The sequence below is a fragment of the Perca flavescens genome, chromosome 22, assembly GCF_004354835.1.
Source record: "Perca flavescens isolate YP-PL-M2 chromosome 22, PFLA_1.0, whole genome shotgun sequence".
Lineage (NCBI taxonomy): Eukaryota > Metazoa > Chordata > Actinopteri > Perciformes > Percidae > Perca > Perca flavescens.
In genome coordinates, this window is record NC_041352.1 from 15,814,470 (window position 1) to 15,839,177 (window position 24,708).

At 42.6% G+C, this 24,708-nt stretch overlaps 1 protein-coding gene across 1 annotated transcript in view; it reads left to right on the plus strand.

The window, feature by feature from the left end:
* Positions 1-24,708, plus strand: part of map3k22 (mitogen-activated protein kinase kinase kinase 22) — a 41,588-nt gene that overhangs the window by 12,350 nt on the left and 4,530 nt on the right. Inside the window, exons 3-16 of the mRNA XM_028569043.1 lie at positions 2-46; positions 6,244-6,353; positions 8,039-8,076; positions 11,853-11,952; positions 12,153-12,263; positions 14,067-14,181; positions 16,340-16,473; positions 17,628-17,701; positions 18,819-18,880; positions 20,516-20,587; positions 21,185-21,352; positions 22,693-22,841; positions 22,960-23,091; positions 24,494-24,623. Coding sequence (XP_028424844.1) covers positions 2-46; positions 6,244-6,353; positions 8,039-8,076; positions 11,853-11,952; positions 12,153-12,263; positions 14,067-14,181; positions 16,340-16,473; positions 17,628-17,701; positions 18,819-18,880; positions 20,516-20,587; positions 21,185-21,352; positions 22,693-22,841; positions 22,960-23,091; positions 24,494-24,623 — 1,440 coding nt within the window. The remainder of the gene's footprint in view (position 1; positions 47-6,243; positions 6,354-8,038; positions 8,077-11,852; positions 11,953-12,152; positions 12,264-14,066; positions 14,182-16,339; positions 16,474-17,627; positions 17,702-18,818; positions 18,881-20,515; positions 20,588-21,184; positions 21,353-22,692; positions 22,842-22,959; positions 23,092-24,493; positions 24,624-24,708) is intronic.

The following is a 24,708-nucleotide window of genomic DNA, read 5'->3' on the forward strand; positions in this document are numbered from 1 at the left end:
GATGACGGTCTCCAAAGTGGACCGGGACAGCACAGGAACTTACAAGGTAAACGCTAATGGTCGCAGATTATCAGCATTGCAGAAAATCAACATTATAGAAATGTTTGACATTTTGGGGAATACAGTTTTTCTCTTTCTTGCCGAATTTTAAACGAGGATTATTACTACTTTTGTGTTTGTGTGTTAAGGGACTAGCTTAGCTAAGCTTAGCATAAAGACTAGTGGCAGGGGCAATCAGTTAGCTGGCTCTGTCCACAAATACACTAACTGATAGTTAGCAAGTTAGCTAGCGCTGAGAGCTTTTCCCTTTCTTCAATAACATTTTATTAAATTAAATGATGTTCAAAATGCCAGTGGAGAGTAAACAGCCTAGTACAGAGAAGATGGAAAGAAGCACAGGAGCAACTGTGACTGACTGGCATGTTCCCGTTCTACGTCATCAAGCCTCTTTACTCCACAGTGCTGTGGACAGGAGACTACCAAGCCTCTAATACTGCCTGTTTTGTAAACAGCTAGGGTGGGTGGTGATGGCGCAGTGGATATGACACATGCCTTTGGTGTGGAAGACCCGGGTCTCTGAGCAAGACACTTAACCCCTAGTTGCTCCAGAGGCTTGCGACCTCTGACATATATAGCAATTGGAAGTCGCTGCATAAAAGCGTCATGACATGTAATAATAAACTGCTGGTGAGGTCACACCAAACTTACTGGTCTACCAGTAAGTTTCAGAGGTGTTGCTTGGTGTATTTTTCTTCGGAAGAAAGCCAGGCTAACTGTTTCCCCTTGCCTCCAGTCTTTTTGTTAAGTTAAATTAATTGCCTCCTGGCTCTAGCTGCATAGCCTGAGTCATTCACAAAATATTAGAGTAGTGTAAAAAAAATGTTTCCCCCAAAATATCAACCTGTTCCTCTATCATAAATTCACTGTACACAAAGCCCTCTTTAAGAGCTCATTACAGTGTAGTGGAAGCCTATACTGGCAAAGAGAAGAAATGCCACAGCCTTTAGATATTGGAAATGTTTACATATATTCTCCAATTAAAGGCTTTAGGTAGAAACCTTGCACAAACATTTATTGCGCAACTATTCTTAAACACCCACACTACCCTGCATTACATCAGAGTCATTATTCTTGGTGAAAGATTAACTTCAAGGGTTTTAACGTTACACCCATTAGGTGGTAAATCAGCTGTATCGCAGTTTCGATAAACGGCAAGGTGTAGAAACGTGTGTGTGTGTGTGTGTGTGTGTGTGTGTGTGTGTGTGTGTGTGTGTGTGTGTGTGTGTGTGTGCGTGTGCGTGCGTGTGCGTGTGCGTGTGCGTGTGCGTGTGCGTGTGCGTGTGCGCGGCTGTGCGTCAGAGCTCGGTCTGTGCTGCAGAGTGAGGACACATTTGGCTCCAGCTGCTAATCCTGCCGGATGCCTTTGCCATGATGTGTCTCTCGGCACCAGGAAATCCCCTCAATGTCTTCATTCAGGCAGCCTGCCTCACACACACAGTCGCTGCCTCACTGGCCCTTACACACACTTTGTTAGCTTGCAAGTTGCAGCACTAGCCTCTTAAAGCCAATGTTATTTTTGGGGCTATAGCTTGTGCCTGCATCTTGAACTCCAAACTCTTTTAGCTGTTCTGGTTCTTAGACAGACTTCCAACTTCCTTTCACCCACTGCCACTTTCACAGTTCTCAGCTTTAGCCTGAGAGAAAAAAGAAAAGAAAAAGATGCAGTGTGATGATGCAATGCCCAGCAATCAGCCTCCATTGTGTAATGTCGCTCGCTCTTCTTAGCTTCCTGGAATTCCCCCTTTCTTATGCTAGTCACATTTCACCCAAGACACAAGAAGTAGCACAGGAAATGAACTAAAGGTATCCGACCTATCCACATACCAGTACAAATGTCTCAACTATTCTCGGTCATGTTGACATAAGGTTCCTCAAGACCCTGTAGTTGGTGTGTGAGGCTGCTCCTGGCAGTGATGTGTGAGCTGGTTACTTTCCACTGTGCTGGTGGTTAGCCTTGGCTGGCCTCGGCCTGGCAGCGGCCGTGGACCAGGCCTCAGTGATGTAATAAATTCATTTATAGGCTGCCGGCTCTGTACGCCACCACGCAATTCTCACACTCACTGCCCCCCTCGCCTACCGACCCTCCCACTCTCCCCTCTCTACTATTAGCCACAGTCACAGCACATGCCTCAAACACACATAAACACACACACACACACACACACACACACGGATACACACACATAGATACACACATGCAGGCCTCTGTTGTTTGTTTTGTATCCTTGACTGCCAGTGGTGAGGATAGTCTGGAGCTCTGAGCCTGCAGGGGCAGGACTGAAACAACACTTGTCACCAGAGAGAGAGAGAGAGAGAGGCAGCGAAAATGAGAAATAAAGACAGAGGGAAATTTTCTTTTAAAAAAATGACCCAAGATGTTAAGTTGCCTTAAATGTGATTATTGTTAGAATTGGATTTTTCCCTCCCTTTTTATTCTATTAATTGATTAGTCGATCAGCTATCATTGTAAATGTAACATCTTTGGGTTTGGACAAATAAAGCTAAAAGATGTCCCCCATTGGCAGGTTTAATTACATTTTGTTGACTACATTACTAAAATATCATCCGAAAATATTTTTAATCAACCAATTAATATGAGTCATTAATTGCCCTACTCTCAAATAAAATCCCTACAACAACAAAAAAACTCCTGCACACTTCTCTTGTCTAGTACAATAGCAGCATGTTGATTATTTTTGGCTTTGGTCACAGAGCGGCCGTGGACAAATGCTCTATTCCCTCGTGTCCATCTTTGACTGATTCAATCAAAAATCCATTAATTTCCTGATGTGGAATAACGCGGTTAGCCCTCCTCCGTATTCAGAACAGAGACGGTGACTCAGTTCCTTCCTGTTTGGAGTGGACTGGCCAGGTCAAACAGTTAGTCACCCAACGCTCCTGACAGCGTCCTCTGTGAGTCCCAACAGGGAGTTTTAGGTCGATACACTATGTAGCCGCTGTGCAATAAATGGGCATTGTGTGGTTTTGTCTGTGGAGGAATGCGGGTTGTTTACATATGTAGGTGTGATTTCAATCGTTTCTCTATTGTTTAACTATAAGTGGCTCACCTGTCTCACAATTACCTGATCTTATTACAATAAACAACACACACATGCAGGTATGAACTGGTTGATACAGAGAGGAATGTGCTAATGAGGCACAATCACAACATGCCACTGCATTTGATGAGAGTCATGCTCATTTGATTGTCTCTAATTATACAAAATTCTCATTTATTTGTTGTTTGGTGCTTAAAGCATTAAAGTTATCATCATTAATTTCAAGAATACCACATTCTCTCTCTCTCTCTCTCTCTCTCTCTCTCTCTCTCTCTCTCTCTCTCTCTCTCTCTCTCTCTGTTTTTACCCTTTGCAGTGAGGGCTGAGATTTTGTTGGTGTAACTTTTACTTATCGCTCTGCCTTATTTAGCCTCTCTGTAAGCTGAGAAAGTGTGCCGTTATTCTTCACTTCACTCATACTGCTATCTTGGGATTTTGAAACAAGACGTCCACCTTTCTGCTGATGTGGTTCGACCGCAGTTTTAGCTCTCTGATTGGGCCAAAGGTGAATGTTTGTATTCGCCAAAGAAAGCTGGTAGCAATACCTTTCCAGCGAAAAGCTTTAAGATAAAGGTGAAGCCAGGAGAAACTTCCAAGTAAGGCTGGATTGAAAGTGAGATTATGTAACTTTTAAAAGGAGAAATATCACATTATTCTTCTCCTTGAAAAGTTGAATTCACATGCATTAAAATGCACACTTGCACTTACACTTCAGTATACTCACTATAAGGTTTTGCTGATACAGCCGTACTTGGTCTGGTATGACTGGTATGAGCTAAAGTTAGACACTTTTTTTAGGTAATTTGAGCGAGTTTGGTGACTTTGAGTCCTCTCCACTTGTACTTGTCAGTTGTGGCAACGTGCACATGCAGGCTGCTGCATAAAACGTTAAGGCAGTGATATTTTTGGTTTTATGTGCTTAGGTTTTGAGACCTCCATCTCGGAGGTTTCTGCCTCCACCTCAATACGATTTATGACGCAGCATTCAAAAATGACAGGAAAAATATGTCCTATAATTTGAACATTTGTTTTTGATGTACCTTTACATTTCTGGATTTATTTCATAAACACTGTTGTTTAAGATATCTTCATCCAGGGAAATTAGTTAATTCAGCCATATTTTCCAGAGCTTGCTAAAAGGTATTCTGGAAAATATTGGACATTATATAATGTATATAGCCTAAGTAAAAATAGATGGGGAAAGCTTTTGTGGAAACATGTAAAATGACAACGCTTCATTATTATTTAGCTGAAATGTACACCAGCTTGATACCTACTAATGCATACTTGTCCATATTTAGATTAGGGGTCCACATCATACTGCCCTTATTTAACCGGTCAGGTGTTGGCCCGGTCCACAAATCGAAATTAATTATAAAACACTTTTTAAAAACAACAACAGTTGACCAAATTGCAGTTTCTTTGTAAGTGTAATTAGAAAATTCAGTGTTCAGTTACATTTATTCAGTCATGGTGGTCAGCAATCTCTGACCTCATGTAACCTTACATAAAAATAATCCTCAAGCAGTGGGGTATACCCATTTTAATTCAGATCAGGAATCAGCATCTGCAGATGAGCACCTGAGTTGAGGTATCGGAATGGGTATGGAGAAAAAAGTTGAATCCGTGCATACCAAATTTGGGTGTGTATATCCGTGTTTGTGTGTGCTGCGAACTCTGGGTGAACCCAACGGATTGGCCCACTGTCGGCGAACAGCTGGCCAGTGGCCACGAGGGCCGTACAGTGGAACAAGATCAAATGGCATCTCGGACCCCATCTGCTCCCTGTGCTACTATCAGACAGACAGACACTTTTTATTTTACAGAATGTGGTCTTTCCTGCAAGTGCTGTTTGTGTTGCGTGGCACACACCTGGCCTGGTTTCCCCAGTGAAGGAAGTGTGTGTGTGTGTGTGTGTGTGTGTGTTTTCTTTATAATGAATGCACCCAGGGCTCATCTGAGAGGCAGGCAGGAACTGAGGTCAACGACCTCTTCTTTATATTGTAATCACAGCACACAGATAATTGGTTCTATTAAAGTCTCTTGATATGGTAATGTATGACATGCTCATCTGCATGATTGCCCCCTTTGACACGAGAGTGTGTGTGGCAGAAAGTGTGAAGTGGGAGATGAGAAGTGAGTAATGGAGTACCGGCTAGATGCTCAGCGTCGGTCTCTTGCACTTGCAGGTTTGCTAAATGATTTTTGTAAGGGTTTAATGAACGCCATAGACCGGTCACCCTGTGAGTAGTGAAGTATGAATTCAAAACACACTTGACTGCTCCTGTTTAGCCTCAGATTTCTCCATCAAACACAGTTCACGTTTAAGCCTGCAGCCACTTTGATGCTGAATCAGTCAGCATTTGACAAAAGAAAATATCAATCCTTGTCTGATTACATGAGACCAAATTTCACATAAAGAAGAATGTTCCTGAAAAACCTCCACTGGTATTTAATGAAGCATTGAAGTGCTTAATAACCTTTTTCTGGGCCACACACTTGCGACCACATTGCCCCCTGTGACAGCTCTCGGAGACACACATGCTGCATTATTAAACACCCGTTCTCTTTCTCCGCTTTTGTATGCAGAGTACAGAGTTTGAGAGCCACAGGCATTGTTAGGTTTATCCACAGCATCACAATTCCTCACCTTTCTCACACCTAAGATAACATTTAGAAAAGACAAAGATTTGGCTCGTACAGGTCTGCCTGTGCCCAGGCCGGCCCTGCTTATACAGAGAAAAGTTCTCGTTTCAGAGGTAATATATTGTTTTGATTCTGTAAGAGAGAAAAAACAAACATTGGATTCTTTCCATTAGTGGAAACTCTGCTAATGGCATCAGAACAGGAAGTAACAGACCAGGTGTTTGTTGGTGGTGGTGCCCCACTGCCTGGTCTGAGCCAACACAAGCTCCACTGCAAGCCACGTGACAAATAATGAAACAACGTTAGGCTATTATCACTCATCTGTGGCGCTCTAAATGTCAAGGAATGGCGACATAGGAAGCTTATGTTACCATGGAAAGTGAATTTATACAGCTATAAGTCATCGTACAGTTTCTTTATTTAACCTCAAAGGAGCGAGAGTGATTTGACATGACTGACGTGTATCTTCTGTGTTTAGATGACGAGGAGGCGCTAAACTCCATTATGAAGGACCTGGCAGCCCTGGGTCGCTGCTACACCCAGCACAACAGCCACAAGCCCAAGAACAGAACCTTACTCTACAAACAGGTACACATGGCATCCAGTCATGCTTCATTTAAAATGACACTACTGTCCAATCGAAATCTGTCTCCGGAGTACCGATGTTAAACTCTGACCGCCTCTAATAGGCTTAAATGGTGGCTGTAAAAGGTTTGTGTTTTCTTTTCTGACTGAGAAGAAGATTCTAATGCTGAAAGGTAGTGTCAAAACGTAACCTTACATTTCATTTCATTTAGCTGATGTTTTTTTCCGAAGCGACTTCCAATAAGTGCATTCAACCATGAAGGTACAAAGTCCAAACAGCAAGAATCAAGTACATTAGCTTCAAATAAGCCAAACTACAAAGAGCGACTTGTAAGTGCAACATTTAAGTGCATTTTTTATTTTTTGTAGCCATCATCTTCTTGGCTCATGTGCAGTCGGAAGAGATGTGTTTTTTAGCGTGCGGCGGAAGATGTGTAGACTTCCACAGAAACTTCTTAAACCTCCTCAGTATGTTCAAAAGAGTCATATTTTTGATAGAATTTATGTAAATACACAGATCAGAATTGCAATCATCAGTGGAGTCTGCAGCATGCAGCATGCAATGAGCCATATTTTGATAAAACAGGGAATGATTGGGGCATGCTGAGTATACAAAGAGTGGATTATAGTGCATAAATAGTTTGAGATAGTTTTCTTTCTGCTGTAAAACCTCCCTACCATTAGTATCCATTATAACAGACGTGACTTTATCTTGATCACAGCTGCTGCCCTTCATGTAAACTATAAACGTTTTACAGCCATTAATCAAGCCTACGGGGGGGGGGGGTGAGTTTAGGTTTTTGAGTATCACATTAAAGCTGTCACAAATTCTGCTCAATTATAGTTTATTAACTATACAAACAGCAGTGGCTTTAGCCTTTACTGTCATCACACAAAACCTCAGCCTCACTTCCTTTTTGGATTTTTCTTTTTCCTTTGCTGGACTGACCGCTGCAAAGTCAGATGAAGGTTGTGCTGTAGTTTTGGAGAGATAATGACTGAAATGAGCTTATATTCTGAGTCGAATTCGAACACAGACACTAATGTGACACTTATTAAAACTGGTTTTCCTAAAATCTATTGGAGGCATCTCAAAATAAACTATTTAGAAACCTGCATTTGTAAAGTCATCCCAAACAAAGATTATGGTTTGTGGCCTACCACCTTCCAGGATTTAATTTCTCTCAATTACCTTGTGCCTCTTTCTGAAGGCATTTCCTTGTGCGTTTGTTCCCTCTGTGGAATGATAATTGGCAATTCCTCTTGAAGCACAGATTTTTATGATGAGCCATAAACAAACAGTGAGGAGCAGGGACAGTTTCCGCTCAGAGTTGGGGTAAACCCCTACTCGCTCGTACTGATGTGTCAGTGTCAGTTTTTCACCATGACCTCATGCAGAGTCATAGGCTCCTCCAGATTCTTACTCCCTTGGGTAATGCCTTTATAAAAAGAGAACCTATATTGTGTCATGTCATCTTTGCAGTCAAGTTGAAAGATATTGTTGTCTTTGTGTTGCAAAACAAAATTTAGCAATTTAGCCATTCAAAACCCGAATCATTATTATAATGCTTTTTGTCACTTAAATTCCTTGTCCAGCTTATTGCTTTTGTTTATTCAGCAGCCTAAATCCCACATTTTAACTTTACACTTGCATAACTCCTCTCTGTTGTTATTTTTCCTCTCAACAGGATTTAAGAGTCAAGCTGGAGCATGAGAGAGAAAAACGGTAGGTTGGAACCTCCATATTGTTTTTTCTACTCCTCTGTCCAAGACTTAACTCTTCAGTTGAGATCTTCTTTGTTATGCTTTGCCATGCCTGGGATTTTGGTGTCTAGTGGAAATCACAGCTACATGCCAGAGTAGCATAAAGAGAGGGAAAATTCCTGCTTTGACATTTAGCCGCGGCCTTGTGTTTTCAGGCTCAGACGGGCCGTTTGAGGAAGGGAAAAGAAAAGAGAGAGGGCCTGAGAGAGGGAGCGAGCGAAAAGACAGTGTCCAGTCTTCCAGGCCCACCCCAAATTAATACTTTTATCTTCTGTGTTTTCTTGTGCTTTCTCTCTGTCTTCTACATCCTTCACCCTGCAGCCATCTGTCCTCCTCCACACCACCAGCCTCACAGTTACTCAAGAACCAAAGCATGGTTACACTAACTCTGTCTTACGAGCAGTTTTCCCCACCAACGTGCCTTAGTTTGTTTACCATGTTGGAGCACTTTGAAAGCTAAGGCGCCCAGTATAAATACCAGATCTTTTGAACTGGCTTTATTTGGAGCTGAGCCTCATTTTGTCTACGCTGGAATTGCAGCTTCCATGTATGGATGCTGTGTGACTCTCTCAGGTCCTTGTCTGGCCTTTTAGCATTTAGCATTGGTAGAGGTCCAAGTTCACAGGCAGACTTCTGTCCCCACCAAACCCTCGATTAACCACCCACACAGAGTCTCAACTCCAAACAACTCCTTAGGGGGGATATGACAAACACAGAGAGTGTACTGTACAGTGGAAAAAACATCAGAGGGAGACTGACCAGAACCTATAAGAGTAATTGTCTTGATTCATCAGAATACAGACCAGCAGAACAAGCATTGGTTCAGTGAAGCTGTGATTAGAAAACCACAGGCTCTCAGGCTCCTCCATCAGAATACGGCTTCACATTGGGCCTCTCCGCTTTTTCACAGCCCTAATTGGCTACTGCTGAGTTAGAGACGAGTTTTTCATGTCCCTGTCTCTCTGTGTTTCTGCCTCCCTCTGCTTCTCCATCTCACGGTCTTCTTCTCTTTCTCAAGAGCTCCCCTCACACTGCTCTCTCTCTCTCTTGGAACAGACAGACAACAGCTCACCGTCGAAGACTCCATTCAAAAGCAACTCTTATTTTTATGCACTTTTTATATTCATCCTCTGAATTCACGCTTTTCTCTCTCTCTCTCTCTCTCTCTCTCTCTCTCTCTCTCTCTCTCTTTTGTCATGTTAGCTTTTTTCATCAAGGAAATCAGTAGGATCACATTGTAGCAACAGCATTTCTTACATATGTATTTATTTAATAATGCTCTAATCAATGTTTTTATATTAACAATGGATAACATTATTATGTATATATGAAAGGGGTAACTCGTAGTGAAAAGCCACCAAGAATTATCACCAGAATCTGCAGTTCTACAGAGTCTTTGGGCATCTTTTATCTCATTGTTTTGGTTTTCTGATCCACAACTTTACTGGTTTTGTTTACTCTCACTGCTCTCCCCAGCAGGCAGCTGTTAAAACCCACGTAGACTACCTGGCCAGAATCAAACCACTGACAAACAAAGGTAGCGACTAGACGGTGGCCATAGTGAAGCAATTAGCTGCTAAGCAACCGGATAGAAGGACAGTGACAATTGGACTTGCATTTATTAGGTGAACAGAAACATGACTCCAAATAAATGCTAATGTTGATTTGTAACTGCTGGATCTGTAAATAGGCAACTGTTTTGCTAGCACGTTAGCAGCATATCAACTTAAAATTTGATATTATATCCGTGTTGTGTTTACCAATTGTTTCCACTGCCCACAAGTGGCCAACAAACTCTGTTATGCAGGTTTAATGTTTATATTTCTAGGGAACAATACATAGCATCGACCAAAGCTGCGTAACATAGCATTTATAATCTAAGCTTGTTCGCAACTTCTGTCTGTAGTAATACAAATAAATAAAATCCCATAAAAACCTTAATGAAAATCAACTACAATCCTGAGCCCTCCTCAAAAACTGTTCAACTTGAGCTGCTGAGCAAGAAACCCCTCAACCTGATTATGGAGGCACTTATGACTAAGTTTATTATGATTACATTTGATTATTAATTATTATCGAAACTTCATTTCATTCTTGAGCACACAGAGGCTAGATCTTATTCTTTTTTTTATTTGAAAAACCGTACGATCGTAATCCAAGTTTTCCCCAGTGTGAGTAACACGTTGCATCTGAGCACAGCACTTGCGGTATTAGGAGTCCCTGAGTCAGGATAACCGTAGAGTCTGGCCACAATGGAATCTTATTGGACGGTCTCTCTTTTCATTGGCGAGCGCTGAAGGTTTGGGGCAGGAAATAGGAGCTGTGTCTCTCTCTTCCCCCTGGCTCTGCCTCAGGGTCTCCTGCCAGAGAGTAAAGGAACAGAGCCAGGCCTTTTTTTTTCTGGTGTGTATGTGATTGTGATTGTGTCCATGAGAGAAAGGGTAAGAGAAAGGGAGAGTGTGCTGGGATGTGTGAAAGCATTCTTTTTACTCTGCAAATCTGTGTGTCCACACATGCTTGCACAGAGGAAGGAAAGCCGTATCTTTTGGAGCAGCATCCTCACAACCCCCTCAACCAACCACCCCCTCCCCCATATCCCTCCAGCTCTTTATCAGACACATCAACGTCGAGTATAAACAGAGACGGAGAGCGTTTAGCTGTGCTGCTGCTCGCCTCTGATCTGCAGGCCTCCCTTTTCCCAGAATCCTCTCCTCAAATGAGGGAGCCAATGAGCAGTCATGAAGATAGGCAGAGCTTTGGCCTCTGATGAGGAAATTATGGGAAAAAAATGAGTCCTTTTATCAGGATACTATAAAGAGATAGTGGGCTGCGGATTCTTCAAAAGCGGAGAGTGAGGGGAGATGGATAGAAAAGAGAGGAGAAGAAATGCCAGAGAGAATCTCCTTCTCTTTCTTTCCTTTTATTGTCAGGCTGTCTCCTTTTATTTTTCCTCTCACAGTCTGTAAATATCTCCACGTCTCTGTATCTGTCAGTCTTTAAAAAGAGGAGGGAAAGACACACATCCTGCTGCTTTTTGCTGCCGCTCCAGATTTTTTTCCCCTTTCCTCTCAGGAAGTTTCGTATCTGCCTTTGTGCTGGCTTAGTGGAGAGGCCCAGTGGTGTTGAAACAGTGGCCGATGCACACACTGATTGGGAAGCACACTCATGCATGTTGAGTTTTACAAACACGCACACATCCATATATACACTCACTACAAACACTCGCTGATAAGCTCGGACAGACAGAGTATGCACACTCAGTCATACACGTAGGCGTACAGTAGATACGATATTTGTATACATCAGAGGGGGTTACTCTGGTACTTTCTGTTTTCATTGCATTGATTAATGCCCCTTTAGCATCAGCTCCTCTCCTTGACCCAGATGACCTGTCCTTTTTTCTCTTGTTACCATAGAAACATTGTTACACAGAGATTAGAAATACATGTTCGAAAACCAGTAAGTAATAGGAAATAACTGGATCCACCACGTCTATAACTCCATTTCTTTTTTCAATCCCTTCTTTTTCTGTTCTGTGTCAATGGCCACAAACTTGTGAACTATGAGCAGCTATAGCTGCCAATCAGCTGCTATTTTTTTTTTTTTTTTTTTTTTTTTTTTGCCAAAATCCCACCTCAGACTTGGCTTCAGAGTCTGACCTCATGAAATGTCGCAGCTAGACACAACACTAGCTTCTCTCTCCAACCTCTGACCCTGCCGACGTTCTCTGCTTCCCAGAATCATCCCGTTCCAGAGGCCGCTGAAAGTCAAGGAGCTGCTGCAGAAAGTGACCGAGGCCTTTGGCCAGCAGATGGACATGTTCTTCATGGAAAAAGAGGTACAAGAACAATGTTAGAAAACAAGAAAGCAACTAATACTTTATGCAGTCCCATTGCAGCATTTGGGTATCAGGAAAAACCTTGAATTCAGAGTTTACTCCGTGAAAATCACTGAATCTTAGCAAGGCTTTAACATGATGCCATCCTGGAACAATGGGGAATTAAAGGTCATGGGCTGCATGTTTTCTTGTCCTTTCAGTTGCTGCTGCCCCTGAAGACTCAGGAGGACTTGGATCAGGCGGTGCTGACGTTGGGCTGCAGCTCGGGGACCAACGGGCTGCTCAGGATACTGCTAAAGACCCCGAAGAATGTAAGTTCCTAACAACGTATTGAACACATGAAACTGATCATCCACTATAACTATAATATAACTATATATAACTACAGTACAGGCCAAAAGTTTGGACACACCTTCTCATTCAATGTGTTTCTTTATTTTCATGACTATTTACATTGTAGATTCTCACTGAAGGCATCAAAACTATGAATGAACACATATGGAATTATGTACTTAACAAAAAAGTGTGAAATAACTGAAAACATGTCTTATATTTTAGATTCTTCAAAGTAGCCACCCTTTGCTTTTTTTGATAACTCTGCAAACCCTTGGTCTTCTCTCAATGAGCTTCATGAGGTAGTCACCTGAAATGGTTTTCACTTCACAGGTGTGCTTTGTCAGGGTTAATTAGTGGAATGTTGTCCCTTATTAATAAAAAAGCAAAGGGTGGCTACTTTAAAGAATCTAAAATATAAGACATGTTTTCAGTTATTTCACACTTTTTTGTTAAGTACATAATTCCACATGTGTTCATAGTTTTGATGCCTTCAGTGAGAATCTACAATGTAAATAGTCATGAAAATAAAAAGGAAACGCATCGAATGAGAAGGTCTGTCCAAACTTTTGGCTTGTACTGTATATAGAGAATGAACAATGTACCAATGTGTAAATACTAACTGTAACAACTGTGTTGGTAACAGCTGCAGGTAAGTCACTTGCTGACAGTTATATATTAAGCAGGATTTATGCTTCTGCGGAGACTCTAAGCAGAGCTTTCGCCGTAGCCTACGTAAATGGACTGTGATTTATACTTGTGCGCTGGTGTCTGCGTCGATCTCGTTAAGAGAATAGCAGGGCCGGCGTGTGTGTGTGCGTGTGTGGGGAGTGTAGAGCGAGTGAGAGAGTGACGGGGATTAGCTTCGGAGCAAGTGCCGCCTCTAGAGTCATAGTTGGGGAAACAAAGTGTCTCCCCTGTGCTTTCTGACCACGGTGGGAAATCTGTAACAGGAAAAGTTAACCCTCTCCTTGAGAGGGGGGAAATGCAACCCTACAAATAGAGATGGCCCGATACCATTTTTTGCTTCCCGATACCGATTCCGATACCTGAACTTGTGTATTGCCCGATACCGAGTACCGATCCGATACCAGTGTGTCATATATTTTATTATGTTTTAACAACTGTATACTACTATCCCTGTATGGATGTGATATTATTTCTATCTTTGTGAAACATGAACAAACACAAACAATGAACGCCACAGAACTTTCTTTTACTGTCCAGTTTGACAGTTATAACGGAAAAAGAACATGAATAATCTACTTTAACATAGATTTTCTTTTGGGCTTTATTACGTGGTATCGGATTGGTGCATTAACTCCAGTACTTCCCGATACCGATACCAGCATTTTAGGCAGTATCGGAGCCGATACTGGTATCGGTATCGGAACATCTCTACCTACAAAGCCACGGCCAATCACAGTTTTTTGCAGTCTGTGTCACCGCAATGTGTAGTTACGTTTTTTGAGAGGTGCACGTCAGCACAGGGTCCGTGTCTCCACGTACCTACGTACGTACCCACGGTGTCGATTTAACACAGAAGCGTAAATCGGCCTTTATTGTGAACTCAGTTGCTAAAGTCATGTCTTAAAACACAACCTTTAAATGAAGTCAGTTGCATCAGAGCTACCGTTTGCTCTACACAGTCACTTAGAGGAAACAAACGTCCCCCACTGATACTATAATGTAACTGAACAATGATGTAATGCTGCCCTCACTTCCTCTCCTGATTCTTTTCTCTTTCTCTGTTTGCTCATTTCCCTACTCTCTCTGTGTAGTACCTACAGGTGAACAGCAGGGACAAACAGAGCGAGATGAGGTCATCGCGGTCACTGGGAGATCTGAAGGGCTCCCTGCTCAAGGGCTCGGAGAGGGTGCGCAAACACTCGACAGGTGAGCCGGCATGTAGAAACAAAATGAAATGTCAATGGCTATCGGACCAATCAGGATGCCATTACAGCTCTATTGTATCACACACTGTTGAGATGTAATGTCTCCCAGAAAAGCAAAAAAGCAGAGAGTTACAACCAAACCCTGCTGATGTCAAGATGTCTTGTTTACCTGCTGAGGCCTCAAGGGTGGCTTGTCAGTTTACAAAACAGAGTCATGCCAAAGTCATTGGAATGTTAATGGCAAGATGAGGGACATGCTTTGTCAGAATGGACAAATGCAAATTGGGAGTGAAAGTGACAACTTGAACAGCCAGAGAGTTGTCAGGTCAGAGCAAGGACAAGAGTGTGCTCTCATACCAAGCAGCTCTCCATCTGCTTCCTCACCTTGATAAGTTAGTCCTGAAGACGCTCGGTCCAACGGTAACAACATATTAGGACAACAACAACAATTTGGGGAAAAAAAATTGAATTGCAATTTTCCTGCCAGATATTGCGATTCGATTTTTATATTTTTTTATTTTTTAGCTACATATTGCACCTTTTGCAATCATGTTAAATAAAAAATGAATGAAAAATCCACTGAAAACTACTGTGATAGGTAACATTATTCCAGCATTTATCTTATGAAAAAACCGTAAATATAATAATGAAAAGAGAAATAAAAAATGTTAAATCAAATGTTACACAAACCGTGTACAACAAAATAAATAAAAATATTTCACATTTGATTAATTGCGGTCTTCACGATTAGCTAATTGCATTCTTTCAAATCGCGATTTCAATTTGAAAACCATTAATCGTGCAGCCCTACAATATATGAAGCTCACTAATGAACACTTTAAAGTGTATCTTGTTTGTTTACTCCGACCCAAACCTTTGGGAAGTTGTGGAAAAGCCCAACTTTGTTCACTTTGATTTTTGTACGTATTAAATACTATTAAATAATTGTACATATTATATTTTTTTCTACCGTAGGAGTAATAGTCACCAGATGGTTAGCTTAGCTAATCGTCTTCTGGCTGTAGCTTAATCTTATGATATCAATCTGTTCAGGACCAAGAAAGCAAATAAGACAAAAATGTCAACCTATTACTTTAAGACCTTTAGGACAAAGGTCCTTTTCTTGTCATGTCCGTTAGATAACACGATACACTCCAGTTCTGTTGTCCTTCCCGGCTTGTTTGGTAACACAGCGTGATGGTTTATTTTGCTTTGTGAAATACTGAGCTACTCCTCGTCCCCCATGTCTTAATATTCTACCCAGAAAGGTCAATTTTGCACTCCTATCTCAGACACGTGTGATAACGACTAGCGCTCCTTTGCACTTTTTTACATAACAGCTGAACGCTTTATGATCGCTGTCGCCGCCAATCTTTCTCACGTAGCCCCGATAACATCAGCGCCGTCACCATCCCGAGTCATATAAATTGTATAGAATTACCCCGCTCTCTATCAATACCCCCGCCAGCCGCAAGTCAGTGAGGCTGAGAGATGGAAGTGGAGGGAGTGGTGGCAGATGAGAGGTGACAGCAGAGCCGTCACAGTGGATGGTTGAGTGAAGATGTGATGTGAGCCCGGGTACCTTAATGACATATAGCAGCAGGGGGAGAGGAGAGGCAAGGAGAGAGGGGAAAGAGGCAGAAAGAAACTGAACTGTGAGGGGAAAAAAAGAGCTTCCAGTCAAAAACTAGACTGTTTTGTAACCGTCCCTGTACACCTTGGCACCTATAGGCCTCTGTGCACTCTTTCGGTATTACTGCCAGCTCAGCCAGCGACAGACAGACTTTCAGTAGGTCTTCTTACACTGTCAAGGACGAGTGCTGAGTCTCCGCTGCAGCTCAGCCGGAGGAGCGTTTGTCACAGTAATTGAGGTTAGAGGTGGCGGCGGTGTGGTTTAGTAAATCACTTCTCGTAGTCGTGGCACTGTTGAACTTGTACCCATGAATAACACCGTGACGCCGTTCTCTCCCCTCTGCCCCTCCCGTTCATCTCTTCATCATCTTCCCCTTGCGCTCCCTCCGTCCCTTCTCCCCTTCCATGCTCAATTCCTCCTTTTTGTTTTCTGATTTTTCTCCTCCTTCTTTGCACTCAATTCTTCCATTCCCCTCTCCGCTGCTCCCTGTTCCTCCACCTCCATCCACCCTTTCAAACGGTCCCAGGTTCCCTGCACACAGGTCGGACGTCCCCGCCTCCTGGCAGCGTCCCCGAGGAGCAGCAGCAGATTGCCCGCCAGGGTTCCTACACCAGCATCCACAGTGAAGGGGAGTTCATCCCTGAGACCCATGACCAGAATGTAAGAGCATGTCCTGAGTAAAGAGACTGTACATTAGGACAATTTAAAAAAAAACTCATTATTATACCATGTTCTGGATAAACACTGGGCGGAGGTGTGGTTTAAATCAACGTTCTTTATACACTGAACGGAAACTTGCTAGTCTGGCTACATGTTGTAACTTGAGCAGTCCCAGTTAATGCACTTTAATGACGAGCTTTCATAACCTTCTAATTTGTCTCTTTGTTTAAAGATATTTGGCTAGTAACCTGAGTATACACAGACAAATTCTGTTTAACGGTTTAATACAACAAAGGTCTGACTTCCTCGCCGCTGTGGGACTCATTTGTTTGCATCTACCTTGTCCATTATTTTTAATTGGGGCAAGACTTAAGAGAGGCATGCTTGTCATGGCCACTTAGCAAGAAGCAAAATAGTAATTTTTTTTAAATGTCTATGGCCAAGTGAGTATTATTTAACAGTTTTTTTTTTGTTTGTTTTTTTTGTCCAGACAACGTCTAATTTGGCTCTTCTTTAAAAGTTTTTTGTCCAGCAACCATAAAGATAATTTACTTTGAGGTGTGTGTTTGACACAACATAGGACTGAAGTCTTGTGTTCTGCCTTCGCCTGATAGGGCCACTTGTCAGAGGAAATGTAGACAGAATAAAGCACATTTTTAAACGTTTGACTGTTATGTAGTTTAAAGAACAAGTTTACAGTTTTTCGAACCAGACCGTATCAAAATGTTGTTTCCTGTCATTTATTATAGGGCAATCGTTCATTGCCCTATATCAACTTTCTAGGAAACAGGAAGCTCCCAGGATACTGGTGCTCGGCTTGTTGTGCATTCAAATAAAGGGAGGCTCAATTTGTTGCACATTCTCTGTGGTTACTCTTTCAGTATCCATGGAGATGAAGTCCAGTATATTGTTTTTGATAGGAGCTCTTGTAGTAGCAGTATTGTACATGGCCGCATAAGTTACCATTGAGAATTGTTTTTAATGTAGCTGTGTATAACCTGAGCTTTTAAAGAGACAGCCATATCATGTCCCTTCACATTCTTACATTGCGCTGCAGTTATACACACTGCTTCATCTGACCTGCTTTATATTCTCTCCCACATGATTGCATCCTCTGTGACCCTCGATTTCCCCTGTGTTATTATATCTATCAGATGCTGGATCCATTTGGGAGCGCAGACAACTCACTGTCGAGCAGCTGTCAATCAATAGATCAAGCCCTGGACAGGTGAGTCATCATGCAATGTGTGATTTATGCCGCTTGTCTGTGTGGATTTAGATTTATGATGTGCACATTCATATTGCAGAGCAGCATAATCTGCAGAGATATGAGACTCGGTGTTCGTGCTTGTTAACACACTTTGGGTGTGATCCTGTATGTTGCAAACACACACACACACCGAAGCAACCTAGAGGCTCTCAGTGAAGTTTGCAAACTGTGTCAAAGGCCAGCAGAGCTCCCTGACCCTGTCTGTGCTGGGAGGAATCAGGTCCCTTTGCTGTTGCCATGGCGACGAAACTCTTATCTGGACGCCTGGATTCCTCCGTTATCATGAGAGACAGAGAGAGAGCGTGAGAAAGAGAAGCAGACTGAGTGGGAGACTCGAAAGAGTGAGCAAGAACATGCTGGATGAGAGGGTAAAAATTGAGCCAGAAAATGAAAAGTGGTAAAATAGTGAGAGAGTGAAGGGGGGGGTGGGGGAGTCTGAATGTGAATTAAATGGAAAAGAAAAGTGAGCAAGAGTGAGGTTGAGATAGAGCGTAGGACGGAAACAGCTCTACCTGCACGAGGCTTATCTGGGCTTCAGGCTGCAGAACAATGGCAGGAAACGAGTGCATGGAACTTTTCCCTGCGAGCGGGCATGCGTGCCCCTTATCCAGGGTCTCGTGGCCCCGCGCCGCCCTGCGGTCGACAGAGACGTCACTCTCTGTCGGTTCGGCGGGGCAGAGTTGGCCACAGTCGGCCGGTGTGGGGGGGGGAGGGGGGTGTACATGGGGGGGTGTACATGGATGCATTTAATGATGGAAAGTTAGTTTCACTGCCATTTCAGAAATTTTGCGCCACAAACTTCACTTTCCCTTTGTTATTGTTAATGCAGAGAGGCTCTCAACATTCAGCATATATTTTCTATTTCAGGACATTGTTATTTCAATTGAGACTGAAAGCTCAGTAGATTAAACGCAACAGTCATTTTGAGGCATTTGGTGCTGCTTTACAGTCTGAAGTTTCAGACCAGCAGCTGTAGCCAGACTCTGTTTGAAGATAAGGGGAAATTACTGACTGAAATAGCAAAATGTTTTTCAACTCCCCACCCCCCCACCCCTCTGTTCTCTTGTCATTTCAGTCCTCCTTACTCGCAGAACAACCGTGACAATAATTACCTGAACCTGAACTATGAATACAAAGGTAAGACAGGAGAAATCTGCAGCAGTTCTAAAAACGGCTTCTCTGCTGTTGAGTCAACTCAAACACAATAGAAAGATAAAGAGAGGTATAGAAAGCTTGTTTATTATTAGAAAGTTTTGTCTGTTTTTTTTTGTAATTTTTTTTAAGGTTCTGCTGTGATTATAGCCACGCAATCAGTTTCACATAAAAAGAACTAACGCTCTGTTCGTGCAGCTTCTGATTATCTATGATGTTTCCCTGTTGCAAATACCCTCTTGAGATTACTAATGAGGAGGGGGATGATATTATGTGATGGTTTTATCATTAATACTTAAAATGAGGAATGGGTTATTGTGGAGATATTTAATATCTTGGTTGTATTTCTTGTGTCTCAGGAGGTGATGAAGGGAGTGTGATAGCATCATAACTCTTCCTGCTTTTTCTTTGGCACAGTCTCCTCTGAGTACCCTTTGTCCATCTCATTTGTCTCTCTCTTCCCATCTCCCCTCTTCGTCTGCCTTTTTTTTTTTTTTTTTTCTCCAGTTCCAAATAGACATTGCTGCTTTCCTGTCATTTCATGATCACTTCCCTTCTCTGTCCCCTCGCCTCTAGATGCCCCCCTTCTCGTCTGTTTCTTTGTCCCTCGGCTCCCTGTCTGTCCCTTTTTCCTTCAGAACGCAGATCAAATAGAGCAGGATGACAGATAACGCCACACTAATCCTCATGAACAGACGAACCACAACAGCTCCCCCAATCTGGTCATTTCTTTCTCTCCTGCACCACTCCCGTGCTGTAAATTTAAAAAAAGGGAGTGCTGCACATTGTGTACAAAGACTGGGAGTTTGGGAGCTTCATGTAGCTGCAGCAGCACTTAAAGACTCACTTGGGCACACATGCATGCACGTGCCTGCACACATACATATACACACTCTTCCCTCCCAGATGTAAAGCTGTGTGGCCCTTCCTGCTGAGGGCTACAGTATTTGTTTACCATTCCCTGTGAGTAGATTTTTCCTCTCCATCTCGCGCTGCCAAACACAAAAAATAACTCCCGTCTCCATGGGATACAGCCACAAAAACACCACGAGGGGAGGCAGTCATCTGACAGAACAGCTGCTTTCAATTGCAAGCGGCTCCGCTGCTCTCCATTCTGTGTGTGTGTGTGTGTGTGTGTGTGTGTGTGTGTGAGCGAGAGCGAGTGTCCGCGCTCGCCTGCGTCAGCAGTGCTCCCCACCTGCCTTTAGTTACTACTCCACTGGGTTCAGAGCTAAGGCTAAGCTAGCACACGTGAGCTGTTTTCACTTTCTCTCTTGGCTGCAGTGAGGCGATACAACAGCTCTGTTCACTGTGTGAAAAGCTGTCGTTCATTCTGCTGCTTTTGAACTCCGCTTGGATTTGACATGCAGAGATGAGCAAAGGCAATGTAGTGTCTGTCAGATGTGATCAGGTGGAATGTGCAAATTCGGTTGTCCTTATTAGGCATCAGTATGTTTGGGTCTGATTAGCTCCAAGCAGTTACATCTGCATTATTGAACTTAAACGTGAATACGCACAAAAATGTAAATTGAGAAGTACTGTACATGTAAAATGAGAATTCAGTTGATGTAAAGGCATCAATTACTTCCTGACAGCTCTTCCTCAATGCTCTCTCTTTAGGTCGCCATGGGAAAGGAGGGACTTTCCCTCGCCAGTTCCAGTTGCCCAATCGTAGCAAGGATTATGGAGACCGTAAGAAACCAGCTTTGCTAGAGCAATAACAACACCACTATTGTTTCACAGATTACACAGATATGCTGCTATGATGGACAACACAGACAGATTCACACAACACTTCCAATGCACTCTCATCGGGTCAGATTTTTTTAACTTCAGATGGATAATAATAGTCACAGTGCCTCCTCCTCACATTTCTATCACTTCCAGATAAAATATTTTCAAATATCTGCATTTTTGTTTTGCTCTCTGGGTAGATTTGGTACATGAAGTCCTGGCTTGCTGTTCCAGGCAGCTGCTAGTAATTGCTTACTCAGAGGCTAACCTTGGCTAGCAATGATTTACGTTTCCCTGCGGTGAACCCGAACTTGTATAAAAACACAGCACCATGCTTCCTGTCTGAGGGGAAGTGGGACAGAGTGGCGAGAGGCACTCTGCTCTGGCTGGCCCTAAGTCTTGGCCAAGAGCTCACTTTATGCACAACACCTGTAAAGTAACTATGTGAAAACAGTGTAGAAATCATTCACAGTGCAAACAAAAGATGCAGTGGCCTGTGTGTGTAAAGTCATTAATATGTCTATTTTTTTTTAATATATATATGTGTGTTTTCAGGTCGCAGGACACTTCCGCGCAGCTTTATGCCGCAGGAGAACCTGTTTCAGCTGGTTCCTTCCAGTCGCACACGCAGTTACAATGGAGACAGTAGTACGCTGCAGTACAGCGACCTGCGCTCTCTGGGCCGCACCGCTGACAAAAGCTGCCAGCGTGGTACAGCCAAGTGTAAGTAGTCCCCCTTAAAAACTTTTAAAAATGAAGGGACAGGAAACACCGAAGGAACATTTGACCCAAACATATAAACAGTCTTAAATAAACTGCAATTCTGGGCCTTTGTTGTTGATTGGTGTTGTATCTGTCTGGTTCCTGTGGATAATGAGACATAAACCCTCACTGATAACCCAGAGATGAATGAAGAATGTTTCAGTTTTGTTTTTCTTCTGCTTGCCAAGAGCTGGGCTGGGTATCAAACCTCAGTACTTTTTACTTAAGTGCTATAAACCTCATAATGTGCATGCGTATATACGACCATATGTCCACCGTATTTATGCACTCGTAAACATGAACATGTGTGGGCTTTAAAAAACTAACTTCCCCTCCTCTTTTTGTACCAAAAAAAAGAGAGACCATTTTAGTAAAGCAAAGTTCTTGTTTTTAGACCAGATTATCATTTGAGCACAGCTTCTTATACGAAGTGCAAATATGCTAACGTTTAGAGATGTCAGGCAATTAAAAAAAAGTATGGTATTAGTACCGAAACTCAGGTGTCCTATCAGCATATTATCTAAACTATTTTAAATGGTACCCAGCCCTTGTCGAAAGGCATCCTGGGTGCACTACAAAATATAGATTAAATAAAAACTCAAAGCAAGGCAAATGGATTTACATCTCAAATGGATGAATAACAGTGTGACTTAATTGTTCAAGATGAAAAAAGGGGAGTTACAAGAATTAAAGACAAAGATAATTTCCTCTAAGTGAATACTCTTTGGCTGTCAAACATGATTGAATTTTAGTCTGAGGGAGTAGAAAAAATGCAGAATTCCCCTCTCATCATCCATCCATAGGCTCACTTATCACATCTGTCCTCATTCAGTCCGCAGTATGCATTGCCCAGAAATTGTCTTTGTCATGAATCGAAAGCTCAGCTCAGCAGTCTGCGGTTGATATGTCAGTCTCCGGTGTCTTTCTCAGACTGTCTAACCCGACCACAAAGAAGCCTGTTAAAACTAAAACAAAGTCTCAGAGTCTGGGCCTGTGAAGATGAGAGTTGTTGAGATGCTTTAGGTTTTGCCGGCTTTCTGTCTGCTGATCGTGGTTTGACTCCAATATCAGGGCTTTCCCTATCTGAGAGGGTCTGCGGTGGGAATTAGTTAACAACCCTGCGGTGGATTTTTGACGTCTGGTCTTGGTGAGGTACAGTCGGGTCTTGCGGGTGGATTTTGACGCATGCGTCAGTGTTTTCTCAAATCAGTATATCACAGTGGATCTGTCTGCCTCTGGGGGCTTAGCAACCTAATGAATTACTGGTGGGATTTCATCATGTGGTGTTCTTGTTTCTGCAGCGCCGCGGGCGCCAGTCAACTGGCGACAAGGAAAGCTCCTGGGGCGCGGGGCATTCGGGGAGGTCTACCTCTGTTATGATGCCGACACAGGCCGTGAGCTGGCCGCCAAGCAGGTGCCCTTTGATACCGACTGTCAAGAAACCAGCAAGGTGAGAGAGAACAGTCACTGTTTTATGTTAGGGCATAAAACAGTGATTTTATGATTCAAGTTTTTCAAGTGCTCTGTGCTTTCCTTAATTCAAACTATTTATTTTTTTTTTTCTGTAGGAGGTGAATGCTCTGGAGTGTGAGATTCAGCTGCTGAAGAATCTGCATCATGAGCGGATAGTACAGTACTATGGTTGTCTTCGGGACCTTGAACAGAGGAAACTCACCATTTTTGTGGAGTTTATGCCCGGGGTGCGTACAGGGCTTTTCATTTGAATATATTGAAACATTTATAAACTTAGACTTAGACTTCTCTTTATTGATCCTTTTGGGATGACTCCCGCAAGGAAATTAGATTTCCAGCAGCAGATTTTAGCATCTTACAAAACACTCTTTAAATAGAAAAAAGATAGAAAAAAATACAGTATAAGAATAACAATAAACTTTTATAAGTCACAGTCATTGAAGTTTGATTGAGATACAATACAGATAAATGTCTGAGAACGTCATATTTTGAGTTGTTTTGGCTGCAGAGATAGGTACACAGACATTTGAAGACAAACAACAAATCAAACCCACACTGGCCACCGCTGTAGCTGACCGATAACACTTTAGTCACCCCTGGGGGCGGGTGGGGCAAGTGTCCCTCTGAGAGCCTGAGAGCTGTTGAGGTGTCTTGCTGACAGCTGAAAGCGAAGAGGGAGAAGTTTTGTTTTCACTGTGTGAGTCCTAAACTGCGTCACAGGTGTTACTGGATCAGGTCTTTGCTCCTGTGATTTCCTCACGAGGAACTGAAAACAGGAAATGAAAGGAAATGCAGGACATAGAAGGTGTTTGGATTTAAAATCATGCAGATTTCTTCCAGCACATTGTGTGTTTATATACTTAGTTTTTGTACTTTAAAATTGGCTGAGAGGACGCTTTTGCAATAAAACTAAATTAATCCGCTTCAGCTGGAAAATGTTGCAAGTATGCTTATTTTCCTTAAAGACAGACAGACGCTGAACCATTTCATATCCATTATACACATCCTTCCAAAGCAGATCATTTTATACCCTACAACTGTGACAATAATTTTACTTAAAGTGCTCATATTATGCTCATTTTCAGGTTCATAATTGTTTGAGGTTGTACCAGAATAGGTTTATATGGTTTCATTTTCAAAAATCGCAACATATTTTTCTTGTACTGCACATTGCTGCAGCTCCTCTTTTCACCCTGTGTGTTGAGCTCTCTGTTTTAGCTACAGAGTGAGGCATCGCACTTCTGTTTCATCTTTGTTGGGAGTCGCACATGCGCAGTAGCCAGTCAGAAGCAGAGTATGAGGGCGTGCCACGCTAGCAGCTAGGTGAGCATTATAACGTGTTACAAAGTGACGCACGTTTGTCACGAAAGTAAAGGCTGGACTACAATAGAGCTGTTTGGAGCAGGGTTTCTGATGGAGATGGTAAGTCCCTTTGGGGTGGACTTTGGGCTTTTTCACTTTGTAAACCTATAACGTGCACAAAAAAGATATATAACAAAATAAAGGAAAGGGAAAAAGCCAAAAAGCATAATATGAGCACTTTAACAGCCAATATAAAGGCCATAAATGCATTTCTCAATCTTTGCTGAGTTCCACTCATTCTCTCTCGCTCTCTTGCTGGCTCTCCAGGGCTCAATAAAGGACCAGCTAAAAGCCTATGGGGCCCTGACAGAGAAGGTGACGAGGAGATACACCAGGCAGATCCTCCAAGGAGTCTCCTACCTGCACAGCAACATGATTGTACACAGAGACATCAAAGGTAACCAAAACAGCAAGCTAGCGAAGGTCAGGATAGGGTTTTAATTGGATTTGTAACCAGTGAACACACACACTTGAGATGCAGA